We start from the raw sequence: 16,357 nt of genomic DNA, 5'->3' as shown, positions 1-16,357 counted from the left end.
CGGGAGCTTGGCCCCACAGGAGCCAGGAGGAAGTCTCGTGGGCATCGGCTGCTCACTCTTTGTTGTGGGTCTGCAGGTCAAGGGGCTGAGCAGGAGAGAGGGAGAGCTCGGCCTTTCCGGCCCTTTCCCCTGTGGGCTGCTGTCTTCACTGATTTTATTCTCCCTCTATCCTCTTTGTCCCTTCCAGAAAGGTTCAGACATTTCGTCACTGTTTGAACCCTCCTCCTTTACACTTCCACCAGATGCAAGTCCTAGTTTTGTTCGGTTACATCCTTTAGCTTGTGTGATGCCCTCCGTGAGGACGGATTCCACTCTGAATGAGAAGGCTCTAAATATCAGATGCATTTATAAGACAGAAAGCTTCCTCTTGCTCACAAGTGTCACATAAATGAAATCAGCAGGTTAATATCCGGGGCTAGTCTGCTAGCGATGGTCAGCAGGGACCTGGGCTGTTCTGTTGTTGAGTCTGCCATGGCTATATCCAGAGCTTCCTCCTAATATCCAATATGATGGCTGGACTTCCACCAATCTTGGCTGCCTTCTGGCCGATAGGGAGGAGAAAAGGGGAAGGCCATGCGCTTATCCATTAAGACTTGCCTCCTGCTTTAAGGACATTGCCCAGAAATCACATATAATACTCTTACACCCAGGAATGAGCTGGAGCCAGTTGGTACCCACTTGAGAGCTGCAGTTCTTTCCAGTTCTGTGTTCAGTGCCATCAAGGTAGAAACTTGAAATTAGCCATTTTGGGAGCATATATACCATGAAACTGGCAACTCTGCAAACCCGGGCTTCTCCTGATTACCTCTTTTTCTCCCAGAGAGACCTGGTGGTTAACATTTGCTCACAACCACTGATTATACCCCATTGGCTAGGGATATAATCACAAGGCCACACCTAGCTGGAAGGTGGGCTAGAAGTGTAGCCTTAAAAAAAAAATTTTTTATGAAAAGTGGCTGTGTGCCCATATTTTAAAAAGTCCCGTTTTAAGGGACAAAAGAAACATGATTATTGAGGGTCAGCTGGTCTCCACCTGGCTCTGTGCCTTAGGATTCTGAAGTCAGTTATATAACTATTCTAACCTAGCCAAGTGCTTGAGGAAGCCAACCGTGGTTTGTCTCTTGGAGAATTGCTCACCCCTGGAAGCTGTTGAAACATATTGGTGGTGTAGGTCATTTCGAAGGGGCATTTCTTTTTTTTTTTTAATTTTTAAATTTTATTTTTTTATGAAGTGACATTTTTTTTTTAAAAGATTTTATTTATTTATTCGACAGAGAGACAGCCAGCGAGAGAGGGAACACAAGCAGGGGGAGTGGGAGAGGAAGAAGCAGGCCCATAGCAGAGGAGCCTGATGTGGGGCTCGATCCCATAACGCCGGGATCATGCCCTGAGCCGAAGGCAGATGCTTAACCGCTGTGCCACCCAGGCGCCCCTGAAGTGACATTTTTTTAAAAAGATTTTATTTATTTTAGAGAGAATATGTGCGAGTCGGGGGGGGGGAGAGAATCTCTAGCAGACTCCATGCTGAGTGCGGAGCCTGATGCGGGGCTCGATCCCACCACCCTGAGATCGTGACATGAACTGAAATCAAGAGTCAGATGCTTAACTGACTGATCCACCCAGGCGCCCCATGAAGTGACATTTCTTATGAAGGACTTATTACATATGCATATTTGTTGGTAGTGTTAGTAAAGTAACTCTAAGGCAGAGAGAACCTTTTCCGAAAGCTAATACCATGAAGAAGTTGGGTGAGAAATAACCAAGGAAGGGAACAGAGTGTGTGTGTTCGGCTATGACACTTGTGTGACAGGCCCCCGGAGCTAAACCATTGCAGGCTTGTTCTCTGCTGGGCTCCTCCCTTCGCTAACCACCCCCGCCACTCGCCACCAAAACACAAAACAAACAAACAAACAAAAAAGACTCACCTGTTCCAAGTTTTTCATCACCTAGTAATTACAATAATTTGCCTCCATTTGTGTAATCATATCTGTTAAAAAACTAACTGCGTTATAGAAAATTGCCTTTCCCCCTAATTTTGTGCCAGGGATTCTCTGGTCTCTGTGAAGAGAGGATACCATGCGATGGGACATGTGTATTACTCATTTTATTTTATTTTTTTATTTTTAGTATAAATCTTGTACTTTTTCCTTTGTATTGTTTGAGTTTCTCTCCTGAGCAGTGGCCCAGCAGGCTGGGCTGGGGTCAACACTGGGGCACTGTTCTGTTCTGTCGAGAGACCTGATTACCTAAGCTTACCTCCCCTTGCTGTGTTGTGTGGCCTGAGAGCCAGACTCTAAGGCAAAGTGGTAAATCCTAGAGATGGTCGGAGGCAGGAAGGGCGGAGATCTACTCCAACCCCCTCACTCGAAAGGTGAGAGAACTGAAGTCCAGAGAGGTTAAGTGGAAGGTTATATGGAGGTCTGCAGACTTCTGTTCTCAGTACCTCCCTCCACTGCATATGCACTGATGCCAACCCCACAATTAAATGTCTTGAGCTGAGTATCACCTGAAGAGATAAGGGTGAGAATTCTGGAATTGTGAATTCTTACAGACATATTCTTTAGGATTTCCAGGACATCTCGTGCGTTATTTAATACAGCTTATGGCTTTATCCTTAACCTCAAACCATTTTTAGCCAGATGAACTTTAATACTCTGGCAGGGTTAAACCAAAACATCTCCAGGGTACATGAGTAAGTTCATTGAAAACACATAGGGCTTTTTTTTCTCTTAAAGATACATGATCTCCATAGAATCTTCTCTGAATAGATACTACAGGAAAACACATTTTTCTTTTCTCATCTCTTACTCGAAGATCAAGCACAGTAAAAGTGCCTCTGATTCTGGCTCTGAGCCAGCAGATCCTAAGTGTGGCAAAGAGTAAAAGTCTCAAATGTTGACAAACCATTTTTTTTTTCAATTGAGGTGAAATCTACATAAAACAAACTATTTTAAAGTGAACAATCCAGCGGCATTTAGTACATTCACAAAGTCACGCAACTGCCACTTCTGGCTAGTTTCGAAAAGACAAACTTTTTTTTTTTTTTTTTAAACAACTAGAGCAACCCTTTCCGCGTTTTTTTTTTTTTTTTTTCCATGTTCCTCCTTTTATGGAAGTGCTCAGATTGGCTCTCAGGCCAGGACTTCGGCAGCAGAGGAGTGATCAGAAACCGGCCAGGAAAGGAGAGCTTGAGAGACAGGGTTTTGGGAAGAGGGTCGGGGTAAGGGGAGCTGGAGACAGGGGTAAGGAGGTAGACAGACATGGGACATTTACATAGATGGATCAGCCCTTGTGAAAAAAGGCACTAACTGCTTTGTGACCTTGAGCAAGTTCCCACGCTTCTGAACCTTAGAAAAGAGGGAAATGGAAGGAACTTCATATGCACATGATGCCAAGTGTGGCTTTAACTGTTAATCGTTAAATCAGTGCAACCATTGCGCAGTTGTTAAGTCAGTGCAAGTGTGGGGCGGGGGAATGCGGTAAAGAGTACACAGGAGTTCTCAGTACTGATTTGGCAACTTCCTGCGAATCTAGAATTATTTTGAAGTAGAAAGCCCACACTGAAACCTGGGACCACCGAATTTCTTCTATATGAGTGTTCGTAGGAGCATTATTCAGAATAGCCCTGGCGTGGAAACAACCCAAATGTCCAACTGCTGAATGCATAAATTAAATGTGTATCCACTCAAAGGAATATTATTCAGTCAGAAAAAGGAATGGGGTACCGATTCATGCCACAGTGTGGATGAACCTTGAAAACCCTATGCTCAACAAAAGAAGCCAGTCATGAAATCCCACACATATGGTTGTACCTGATAGAACACCTTACCGTGTGCAACTATTGAATGATGCCATTTGTATGAAATGGCCAGAAGAGACAGAGCTATAGAAACAGAAGATAGATCTGTGCTTGCAGGGGAGGGGGAGGGGAAGGGAGAGCTACTGGCTGTGGGGTCAGAATTACGTAGTGGTGATTGTTGCACAGCTTTGTGAATATGCTAAAGCCTGCTGAATTTTATTTGAAGGGTGGATTTTAAGGCTTGTGAATTATATTGCAATTGAAAAAACAAAATGCTTATTTATTTATTTATTTATTTATTTATATTTTACTAGAGGGGAGGGAGAGGGAGAGAGAGAATATTAAGCAGCTTCCAAGCCCAGCGTGTGAGCCCAACTTGGGGCTCAATCTCAAAACCCCGAGATCGTGACTTGAGCTGAAATCAAGAGTCAGACGCTTAATCGACTGAGCCACCCAGGTGTCTTCAAAAATAAAATGCTTTTTAAAAAGAGGTGGGGTGTTTGAGGTGACCTCTAGGTTCCTTTCTAGCCTCTGTGGCACTTTGTTCGGAAGGCACCGTGAAGCCATGCCTAGAACTAATGGTTCGGAGTGACAACTGCAGTTCTTTGGTCGTCGTTGCGTGCCGCTGCCGTGGATTTCTCGGGACTCGGGTTCCTCTCTTTATTCCCCAAAGCACAGCTCACATGAGGTGGCGGTGTTCGACACAGTTCACCAACGACTGAGGATATTGAAGGAGATTGCATCACAGAAAAGCAATACCTAAAATGTGCCATGTAACGAGGCACTGTCTGGCTGGCCACGTAGCTCGTAAGCACCGCTCTGCACCCAGGGCCCCGGAGGGCTGGCACCTCCTTAGTGGGAACACGTTCACCCCCGGCCAGAGCAGCAGAAACCCTGAATCATAGACTCTCAGCTCCCACTTCAGTGCATGAACCGGCTCTCCACCCCCAGCTGCCGCCCACCTGAGAGCCTGCCAGATTCTGTGAAGAATGCTCCAGGCCTGCGTCGACGGTTACAGAGTAACCATCCGTAAATCTCGTACCTAGTCCAAGCCCTGTGCTAAGTCCGTTGCGTGCTAAATGGACGGAGATTTGTGACAGCTGCCTCGTTGCTCACCCAGGCAGGATCCATTATGTTCCATCAGCAGAGCTGGGTTGGACTGGCAACCAGCCAGGGCGGGAGCATGGCCTTAGACAACCTAAAAAGAAGAAAACGATTCAGACTTCAGCAGTTGTCCATGAAAAAGAGCCCAGGCTCTATAAGGGATCTCAGTGTCTGCATCCCTAGCCCAGGCATCCTGCTGTTTTCAGCCAAGAGAACTTCCAAACCATGCTCTTGCTGGGGGTGAAATCTTTTCTGCAGCACCTATTAGACTTCTCTAATACTTTCTGCCAAGGTGGGGTCATGGGGCCACCTCCAGACCAACCATTGTTAGGCTTATGAAAGCAGGGCTCTGCGAGCAGGCACCCTGGGTAATGGGTGTTGGGAAAGTGGCCCGTGGGATCTGCATAGATGGTTACACTGAAGACCAAGTGATATATTTTAATGTGTGTGATAGTGCTGAAGGGAAAAATGAACGTCAGAAAGCATTCAGAAGACAGGCCGCAGGTCATTTAAAATGGGTGATTCATGTTCACTTTCTCTGTATGGACGGTGTTGATGTTTACCTCTGCACGAGGCAGTCCGTCTTCTGGGTTTGCCTGGCTTGATGAGAAGCCTGCCTTTCACGTGGGGAAGTGTAATCTCTCACTATGACTGTTTCAGCACTTTTCCAGATTTTCCATTAGCAGGTTCAGGCAGTCTGTAATGATTTTGTTTTCTGGGTGAGCAGTTTGGGGCATGTGCACTTCCCTCTCTGTTTCTGGGGTTGGGGGAAGGAAGAACAAGTACCTGCTTTTCCAGACACAACGTGAGAAAATACTCACCACCCTTAATGTAACAAACCGATTTCTGAAGTGCACGGCCTGTGAATCAGGAAGTTTTAGGTGGGAAGGTACAGTCATAGAAGTAAGACTCCTCTTGGCCTCTAGGGACTCACATTGTCTGTACTATTTGTGCATAAAAGTGGTGTTAATTAAACATGGTGAAGTTATACAGTCACCCAGAGGACCCTGGAAGTTACTGTTTCACACTCCAGGGTACAAGACAAGCCAGGAGCCCAGACCCCGTGGAGGAAGCCAAGGAGATGATGACTCAGACGTTTGGTAATGCGTGGGTCCCTCCTGGGGAGAGCGTTGTGAGATGTGGGGTCAGACTGCAGAGCTGTACCATTACCTGTGTCCCGGAGTCATGGGACAGATGCTGCTGCCAAAGACTAGGCCTAGGAATGCCCCTGAGAGTTTCTAGTATCTGTATGATCCTCAGAAAAATGTGTGGGGCTTTGCAATATCCCGACCAGGAGGAAAGTGAAATTTCACTGACAAGATTTCTCTTCAGAGGTAGTGGCAAACTTTTTCTACGACAAAGAGCCTTCCTCCCAGCTGCCCCTACAAAGCTCACAGAGAAGAAAACAGAAAGTGAAATTTCTAAGAGTGTAAAGTGTCTTCAGAATTGTAGTTCCCTTGAGTGAGGCAGTATCTCTAAGATTTCTTTCCATTTTTCCCAAGTCCTTGACTCTCCTGGGATGACAAACAGGCAGAGGCCGTAGAGCTGCGTACGTACGAGGAACAACCTTCTCTCTGCGGCTAAGCCTTGGGGCTCTTGCGGTAAAGATCTGCCTCTAAACCCCCCCTCCCTTTCCCCTTGCCCGGAAGGCTTGGTAGGATCTGTAAGAGGTGGTCCAGGCCCTCGAGCCTGAGTGGGGACCAGGAATGTGACATATTCCTGTGACATGTATGAGAGATGATTGCTTCTCTTATCCCAATACTGTTGTGGCCACATGTGATCTGGGGCTGGACGACCAGCTGTAATCCAGTCTGATAAAAATAACACTGAGGGAAAGCTTCTGCGAGCACGAAGGTTCCACCTTTGGGTTTATTGCTGAGCAGTGATCATGGGACTGGCTGCATCTGGGAGTGAGCGGGGCGACCTCTTTCTGGGTCAACTTCAGAGATGAGCCTTGTGGGTCGGGTCCTTTGTGGAGGCTCCGGGTTAGAAACTCTGGAGACACAGTGGCGTGAGTTCCTACCTAGCCTGGTGTGTCTGATGATGTTGGAGTCAGGCAGCCTGCTGTCAGGCTGGATATCCCAGGCCAGGATGATGCTGTAGCCCCTGGGGCACCTGGGGACACGGCGGTGGCCTCTAGCCATAGGGGAGAAGGTTAGTCTGGGTGCCATAAGGACGGTGATTCCTCCTGCAGCCCCACGCATCTTCCGTAGGAACACAGCTGTTCTTGGTGTCCTCCATGCGTAGCCACTCCCTCCCCAGTGCGCACAGCCTTCCTCAGTGGGGAGGTGGAGCCAGCTTCGGCATGTCCAGCCTCTGGTTTGCATTAAACTGACCCCACGGTTCTGGAAGGAAGAGTCAAACAAGCTGGGCGGGTGAGAATTGCCCTTGTTAGAGGGTGTGCGTGAGGTGGGGCTGGTGAGGATGATGACAACATACCCAGAGAGGAAAGGGCTCCGAGTGTTTGCCAGTGTTCCCGTCTTCTCTGTGCCACCCGGTCGCAGAGCAGAGTACCACGGAGAAAGTTGCCTTCCTGGAGTTCTAGAGCATATTGTGATCTGTCCATGATGGGAGTTTTGGGGGGTACATCAAGGAGTGCCTGGACAATGTCGCCCCAACCCAGTCTCTGACACCGGTGACACTCTGGATCTTCTCGTCTTTGTAACAGAGTAGACACTGATTTAGACAGGACTTGTTAAGTGGGGAGCTAAAAGCCCCAAGTTAAAATATGTGGAAAAGCATTTTCCAGTATGAAAAAAACCTAACCAAACAGGTGAGCTACACAAATTCTAATGAGAAAAGGTCAACTTATGCTTCCATACATACAATGTGTACATTGTCTCTTCTTAACCCGACAGGGCCAGTGCTTGGCTCTTTTTAATTATTCCTGTAGTCCCGTATTCTCTACAATTGTTTATTGAAGCGTATTTATTTAAGTAGTCTGTACACCCAGTGTGGGGCTTGAACTCATGGCCCGACGTCAGAGCCACATGCTCCCGCAGTTGGGCCGAGCAGGCGCCCCTCTAAGTTTACATGTGCTGCAGTGTTTGTGCCGTGTTGCTGCTCATGACTTTCCTAAGAGCCTTAAGGTCTAGAGTTCATCTGGTCTGCTTTATTTCTTGGTTTTTAGAGAAACAATTTTTTTCTTTATACTTTCATGTCATGAAGGCCTTGGAAGGACAGTCTCAACAGGCTTCCCCTCTGTAGTCTTGTCTCCTAAAGGAGAAGGATGTGATCTGTGTTGTTGTTTCTCAAGGCCCGGCCGGGAGGCGGTGAGAGCCTGCAGATAGATGGGCCAGGTCGGGTTTGCTGAGAGCTGACGGTACCCAGCCCGCGGTCCTAGGCTGACCCCAGCCAGCAGCAGGAAGTCCCGCTTCGTCATCTGCTTGAAAGCTCTCTGCTAGGAACACAGCGTGAACTTCTGTTTATATTGGTTAAGCTCCAAGAAGCAGGACGTGTTTGGGGGAATTGAAGTGCTCCTGGGCAGGTCCAGGGAAGATACACCTTCCCCACCAGATTTCAAACTGTCTCTACACACGTAAGATGAAGCAGTGACCCAGAGCTAGAATCTCAGGATTCTCAGGGAGTGGAAGACGCTGGTGAAAAAATGTACAGCTCTGTCATGTAAACACACTTGAATCAATATTAACATGCAGAATCGTAGGCCAAGTGGTGTTTTTGTTGTTCAAGGGTCTGGATATGAATCCTGATTCTGCCTCTTGGGAGTATGACTTTGAAATGTTAACCAACACTTCTCTGAACGCCTTTCTTCATTTGTAAAGGAAATACTGGCCTTACCTATCTCAGCAGGTGGTTATGAGAATCAAAGGAGGGAATGTGTATGGCCTCACAGGCAACTGTTCGTTGCTCAGGATTATATACTTCCTGTGGAATGCTGTATCTTTCTAATACATCCCTAGACCTGTAAGTCACAATTGGTTCTTTTTCTACTTGTGCAACAAGTGAACTTTGGCATTGGGTTCTGGAAAGTATGAACGAATTCTTGGAATCACCCAGTTATGTGAAAGACGTCTCAACCTCTCGCTTGTCTGTTTGCCTAACAGTGTGCCATGTAAAAAGTGCGTGGTGGTTGGTAATGGAGGAGTTTTGAAGAATAAGACATTAGGAGAAAAAATCGACTCCTATGATGTCATAATAAGGTAAATATATATTTCCTATTTGCTAACCTGGAATTGTTTCAAAAGAATATGGTTTTCTATTTTAGTATGACTTTGTTTAAAAGGAAGACAAGTTGCTTAGATATATTTAAGTATATTAACACAACCTGTCTCCGTCGTCAACTAGAGTAGGCCTAGATTTTCAGGTCATTCACTTAGCAGATATTTGTGAAATCTCCTTAATATGCCAGGCACAGTTCCAGCCACAGGGCGTATAGGAATAAGTAAGAACAATGTTCTTGCTCCCCGTGGAGCTTACATTGTAATGAAGGGAAGAAAACAATAAATAAGGAAATATAATAATAAACATTTTTGATTGCCATGCAAACAGTTAAAACATACGTGACAGACAGTGATTGAATAGCTACTGTAGAACGGATGACCACTTTGAGAAGACCTCTAAGACGGACCTAAGTGACCGTTATAGTACCAGCCATATGAAGACTACGGAAGAGCTATCCAGACAGAAAGAATGTTTAGTGCAGATCCTGGGAAGCATGTGATCCTAGGTTTGGGAAGAGCAGCAAGAAAACCAGTGAGGGAGGAGGGCAGCGGGCTCAGGGAGAGTGGTACAATCAGAAGCCGAAGAGGAAGGCAAGGAACAGGTTGTAATAGGACTGCGTAAACTGAGATTAGAACTTGGATTTCATTTTAAGTACAACAGGAAACTTTTGAAGATTTTTCAGCAAGAGAGCAATTTGATCTGGTTATGTTTTTAAAATACCTTGGCTGTGGCATGGACAGTGGGGTATGAGGGACAAGGGTAGAAATGAAGAAGGCAGTTAGGTGGCTACATTCAGGCAGATGGTGGCCTGGAACAGGATTGTCGTGACAGAGGAGGATGTAAGGGGTAGACTGAGACCTGTTTTAGAGGTAGAGTTTTCAGGATTTGTTGATGTGTTAGGTGTGAGGAGAGATGGGGCTAAAGGAACCACATACCTCTTTCTAGGTTTTCAGCTTAAGAGATTGACTGGATAGAGGTACCGTTTATTGAGTTGGGGGAAGACTAGGGTAGGAAGGTTTTTAGAGGAAAATCAAGATTTCTGTGTCAGGTTTGAGATGGTCATTAGATTTGCAATGGTAAGTCAAATGGGCATCTGGTTGAACAGATTAAAGGCTCGGTGGTAAACAGCCTGTAAGCTATATTTAAACCATGGTCTGGGCAAGATGTCCCAGGGCGAAACAGAGAAGAGGTCTCAAGATGGAGTCTTGGGATACTCTGTACTTGGAGGTTGAGCAAAAAGGAAAAAAAGAAGTAAAAGAAATGGAAGAGGATCCACCAGTGAGGTAGGAAGTATTTTAGAAGAGAAGGGCTCAGCCATGACCAGCTGGTGGTGAGAGGTCATGCAAGATAAGGACAGAGAGTTCACCATTGGACTGACAACCTGAAGTTCACTCATACTCTTGACAAAAGCAGACTTGGAGACATGATACGGCGAGTGGCCCAAGCAGGGTGGCTTGAGGAGAGAATGACAGGTGAGAAAGTGAGAAACCAGTGTAGGCAACTCTTGAGAAGTTTTGCTGCGGAGTTGAGAAATGAGATGGTAGCTGGAGATAGTTATGGAACCAAAGGAGGCTTTTTTGTTTTGTTTTGTTCCTTTTATAAAGATAGGAGATTGTAGAGCATGTTGGTAAACTGATGGAAATGGTGTGGTGGAGAGATGGGATGGGGCTCCAGAATGCAAGTGTGGTTGGTCCTCTGCAATGGAGAGGAAAACTGGGATCGTAGTTAGGGCTGCCAAGAGTCCCACAGATGGAGTGGCAAGAAAATGAGGACATTTCTAGCTCTATTTTCTCATGGAAAGGTTGAAGTAAGGTCATCCTGTGTTGTGTGTGTTGGGAATGGCTATGAATAGTCTTTTGAAGAGAGCAGCAGCGCGTTAGGATGACCTGGCAGTGCTTGGGGGTTTTGCTGGGTTACAGGCTGCCAAGAGCTTCTGCATAGTGAGGTCACCTTAGTTTTTGTTCATTATCCATTTTGAGGAAGCTATGAAAATTTATCCACTGACAATTTTGAAACATGAATTTCCTGACCTATGATTGTCTAAACATTTGATCATCCAGAACCACAGCAAACCCTCGTGGGAGAATGCCACGGGTACAGCGTTTCTGCAAGTCATTTCAAGTGTTAAGACTGTCTTACGTTACACGGAGTCAGTGGCAAAGGGTGAAACAGTAGTTATCCTCCCAGGGGACACTGTTTTGGAAGCAAAGCATTCCTTTCACTGGCATGCCTCAGAGCGTGTGCATAAATAGTGCGTGTCTGGCGTTGGCTCTGCGCATACACAGACGCAACAGCAGATCCTTTGCGGTTCTTCAGTTCACTCCAGCACTAACATTCGTTTGGTTGTGCGTGGGTATAATACGGTAATTCTGTATTATCACTTTATTGCAGAGCTCAGCAGTTTTGGTGGGTCTTCTGATCACCTTCACAGTGATTCTTGTCTGTCGGTCCATGTGCTACATGACTGTGTAACCTTGGGCAAGTAACTTTCTCTGGCCTGCAGGGCCCCCTTATCCAAGGGGTTTTGTCTGGATGTCCTCCAAGGTCCCTTTTAACTCTAGTATTCTGTGGCTCTATGTTCCCATTTTGTTTTATTTAGTCTTTGGTTTTCCTGAAGGTAGGACTGAATTATCACTGCCCCACAATTAATGTTCAAATCCAGATGAACATTTCTACCTTTGATCAAGCAGCCGTTTCATGAAAGGGAATTATTTCCTTGGCTGTTACACATTAAAAAAGAAACAAAGCAGTCCGTTGCCTTGTAGCTTTAAGCACTGGACCCGCGGCTGCTGCTGTTTGTCCTGCTCTGAAAGCTCGGAGACTGTGATGGAATTGGCTCATACTGCACTCGGTCTACATATTTGTGTGTTTTACTACCCACAGAATGAATAACGGTCCTGTTTTAGGACATGAAGAGGAAGTTGGGAGAAGGACAACCTTCCGACTTTTTTATCCAGAATCTGTTTTTTCAGATCCCAATCACAATGATCCTAATACTACGGCGGTTCTCACTGCTTTTAAGCCGCTTGATTTAAAGTGGCTGTGGGAATTGTTGACGGGTGGCAAAATAGTAAGTTGGCAACATCAGTCTGTCTTCCGATTACCTTCAGTTTTCTTTTTCTATTAAAAAAAAAAAAGACAACCACAATGTTCTATTTTCTGTGTTCTTATTTTATTTCAGAACACTAACGGTTTTTGGAAGAAACCAGCCTTACACTTGATCTACAAACCTTATCAAATCAGAATATTAGACCCTTTCATTATCCGAATGGCAGCTTACGAACTGCTTCACTTCCCGAAAGTGTTTCCCAAAAATCAGGTACGTATTTTTCTTTGCACAGTTCCAAACTAAAAACCTGGCTGGGGTCGGGTGGAGAGACCCCAGCGTTCTCAGAAAGGAGGAGGACCACGACTCGAGAGGCGCCTTCTGAAGGCCACACCCGAGGTAGTGAAGTTAGCTCTCTGTGGGTATTAGGTTTTTCCGATTGCAAGGAAAGAACCTTAAGTGGAGTGTTTTTTACTTTTTCCTGCCCTTGCAGAGCCCTTCGGGGGTCTCCTCCTGCATGGCCCCGCGACTCTTCTCATAACCTCATCTTCAGTGTTCTGCGATGGGGAGAGGCTGGCGGGGGTGGGGGTGCTGCTGGGCGGACTCTGCTCAGAGCAGCGGGACGGGCTTCCGCGCAAGTGCCTGGCTACTCAGGCTAAAGAGAACGGTCTCAGGTACTCTGATAAAAATGTCACAGGAAAGCCAGAGGAAAGGTGGTCATAGAGGAGACACTGGCACTGAATTCTGAGATGTTGTTGAAACTCCAAATTCTTTAATTAAAAGGAGTCTCACCGACTTTGACTGTTGTAGCCCTTTTGTTTACATTCCCTAGAAGACAGTACCCTCTGGACCCATACAGTGGCACGGATAGGTTTTTCCTTGAAGCCTGAGAAACTGTGTGACATAATATCTCCACTGGAATGACGTTTCAACCCCCCCTTTTTTATTTTTTTAATTTTTTATTTGTAATCGGGGAAAATCCAAAGAAACACACATCATGTATCTTTCTTTTAGTATGATAAAAAAATTCTGAACTTTAGCATTAGATTCTAATGCTTATGATGAAACAACTTACAAAGGAATATATATATCAAGTATGATTTATATTATCTTTATATTCTGTTATATATTATATATTAATATTTATATGATACATATAAAAATAAAGGAAATCATCCTCTTCCCTCTGTAACTCTCATTATCCCTCAAGCTTTTTTTTTTTTTTTTTTTTTTTGCCTTTTATATCCTTCTGGGCTATTTTCTATGCATTTACAAACACGCATACTTTTTTGTTCAATATAATTACAATTATACCATACTGTTCCCCTATTTATAGACTTTTCTGTTTGTATCTAGCTTTTTTCTTCTCTAAAGTATTTAGAAATGCATGTGATTATAGGGATTTTCAGCCCACTTGTATGATTTCTGTAGGACAGACTCCTAGAAGTAGAATTCCCAAGTCAAAAAGCATCAATGTTTTAAACTTAAGCCTTATTTCTTAGTAATTTTGAGAGGAAAGGTCAACTTCCTGGTAATTTCTTGGTAATTTTGAGGGGGGAAGACAGCTTCTGAATGTATGCTTTGTGACTTTTTCACTCTTATTTCCTAAGTGAGGTAAGATCAGGTACAACCCCTGGTTTTTGCTTTAGGTAGTATCTCCAAGAGAACAGGAAGACCCTGATCTTAAAGATGGTGCGAAGACTAGGTGTAACTAGACTAAAATTCCATTAGAACATGCCATCCCTCAATTCGCCAAATTGAGGGCACAGCAGTATTTCAGAGAGGTCTGTTATGTGGGATGCTGTCCACGGGTTGAGCACAAAGAGTAAAGCCTGGTTCTGGAAATGTGAAGTCATATTGCCGATGTGGAGAAGAAGGAAAAAAAAAAAAAGAAACCCTGCTTGAATTAGGTTAAAGAGAACATGGGACATGAGCAAGTGGAGGCAAATCTTTAATGGAGTTTTGTTAGAAAAGGGGGCAGAGAAATGGTTGAAAGACATGGGATCAAGGAAGGTTGCTTTTGTGGTTGTGTTTTAAAGACAGATACCATGTTTATATGATGAAGAGAACGATTCGACAGAAGAAAATGATGAGAGCCAGTGGGTCATTGTGGCAGCAGATTTGGAGAGAGAGGAGATGGGAGGAAAGAGTGCATGAGGGGAGAGGTTGGCCATAGATAGGGACAGGGACATCGCATCCATGTAAGAGTGGGTGCGGAAAGTGCAGGTCAAGATGAGGGTAGTTTGGGAGTTGGGAAGCTGGTATAGCTCTTCTCAGTTTCTGTTAGTGAAACAAGGCTTAAATGGGCAGTTTGAAGTAGGAAGGAGGCTGAGACTGTTGGATAGAAAGGTATAAAACTGTCATCTTGGAGAGTAGGAATGGAAATTTACTAGGCGAATACCGAACAGCCGCTTGAGACTTTGGCCATAAATGTCATGTGTACCCGGGCACGTGTGTTTTCTCTCAGCTTGTTCTGCTGCTCGGGTGTGCGTGGAGCCAGGGTGAAGCTTCTGTCAGGTGATCTGTTTCTGTGGGTGAGAGGTGCAGAAAACGAAGGTCTACATAAGGGAATGATTACAATGATGGATGAAGTCCTCTAAGGTATGAGGAAAGGAAGTGGAGGACATGAAGGGAGGGACAGAAGAGGGAAAAAGTGATGGGATCAATGAGGTTGAATGACTCCCAGTTGTTTTTTTATTACATTATGTTAGTCACCATTCAGTACATCCCTGGTTTCTGATGCAAGGTTCGATGATTCATTAGTTTTAACGCAACCACTAATTCCCCTTTCTAGCAGATGACAAAGGCTTATGGTGTTCACGGTGGGGCATGGGGTAAAGAAAAGCTTACGCAACAGGCAGTTTTCAGATTAGCTTGCCTCCTGCAGTGTATTTGATACTGTTGTGCTTCTTGGATTTTTTCCCTCCTCCTCAGAATCATGTTTGTTATTTCCATGGAATCTGTAAGTCATACCTTAATGGAAAGGAACTCCCCTTAGATGGCTGTTAAGAAGTTTAAGATGTGTTTTGTTTTTGCCTTTGAGGGCCATCCTGGTGAGAATTAAACTGAATGAAGCCCCCCCGTCAAACACGTGACTGCATTTTCAGGAGATATGTACATGTGAGGGTGCTTGGCTTCTTTCCTTTTTGGTTTTTAAGTTGATAACGATCCAGTGGAGGCTGTGACATTACTCTGTATACATCTGGAATTTTTATTTACTATACAAGTCAGAATCTTAGTGTTTGCCTTTGAAGTTAACTGATGAGTCTTTCCCTAGAGCTAGTTAAAATGATTAGGATTGTAAAAGAGATCTATTTTAAGGCTTATGTGAAGCCTTTTACAACATGATCCCACCCCTTAGTGAATTAACCGGTCCTTATGTTTCGTGTCCGGGTTCAAAATTCAGAGGCTCAGCTGTGTGCAGAGGAAGCTTATAAAATGAGGCAGCAGTGTCCTTTCCCCTGCACCTCAGTGTTTCTTTGATAGTTGTCCTCTGGGCTAATACTGCAGTTAAGTTTTAGTTGAAAGATTTTCTAAGATATCAGTCACATTTATATGCTTCTCAGAGTTAGGAAATTAACCAGGGCTTGGGACTTGGGCCTTAGACACCATGAGGGTTTAACTTAGGTATTTCTCACCTGATTACGTGTTCAGAAGTCCCAGTTTTATAAGATGAGGTCACCCAACTATGCTTTGGAAACAAGTTACCTTGTTTGAGTTTTTAAAAACTTTCATTTCCCTCCCCAGAAACCCAAACATCCAACGACAGGAATTATTGCCATCACTTTGGCCTTTCACATATGTCATGAAGTTCACCTTGCTGGTTTTAAATACAACTTTTCTGACCTCAAGAGTCCTTTGCACTATTACGGGAATGCCACCATGTCTTTGATGAGTAAGGTAAGACATACATACACACTTGGGTATAATCTTTGATCTTTAGTTGGAAAGCCTCTATTTTCTATCATTTTTACTGAGGGAACAGGTTTTGAGTATTTGAGAGCTGCTTAACCCTACTAAGAACTACCAAAAGCTGAAACTGGGACTCAAATCCAGGCAGTTCCAGTTTATGGGCCTCAGACCCTTACAAATAGGACATAGTTATTATCAAGTAGCATCAGACCCCTAGATACCAAGCCTTATCTTAGATCATGTTTGCACTATTTAAATATGCGTATAGGCAACTTGCTCTTGATAATATGTCAGATTCACTTAAAAGCATCGCC

General features: G+C 44.7%; 1 protein-coding gene across 7 annotated transcripts in view; it reads left to right on the top strand.

The window, feature by feature from the left end:
- The window catches only part of ST3GAL6 (ST3 beta-galactoside alpha-2,3-sialyltransferase 6), a 59,219-nt gene that overhangs the window by 39,093 nt on the left and 3,769 nt on the right, over window positions 1–16,357 (top strand). For all 7 annotated transcript variants that reach the window (XM_045785374.2, XM_045785373.2, XM_045785376.2 and 4 more), the window contains 4 exons: window positions 8,968–9,063; window positions 11,969–12,155; window positions 12,267–12,404; window positions 15,879–16,031. In XM_045785374.2, the coding sequence (XP_045641330.1) occupies window positions 8,968–9,063; window positions 11,969–12,155; window positions 12,267–12,404; window positions 15,879–16,031 (574 nt within the window). The remainder of the gene's footprint in view (window positions 1–8,967; window positions 9,064–11,968; window positions 12,156–12,266; window positions 12,405–15,878; window positions 16,032–16,357) is intronic.

The sequence above is a fragment of the Ursus americanus genome, chromosome 4 (assembly GCF_024610735.1).
Source record: "Ursus americanus isolate L20-20 chromosome 4, mUrsAme1.1.p, whole genome shotgun sequence".
Classification (NCBI taxonomy): Eukaryota; Metazoa; Chordata; class Mammalia; order Carnivora; family Ursidae; genus Ursus; species Ursus americanus.
Note: the sequence above shows the minus strand (reverse complement) of the source record. Positions and strands in the feature narration are given on the sequence as shown.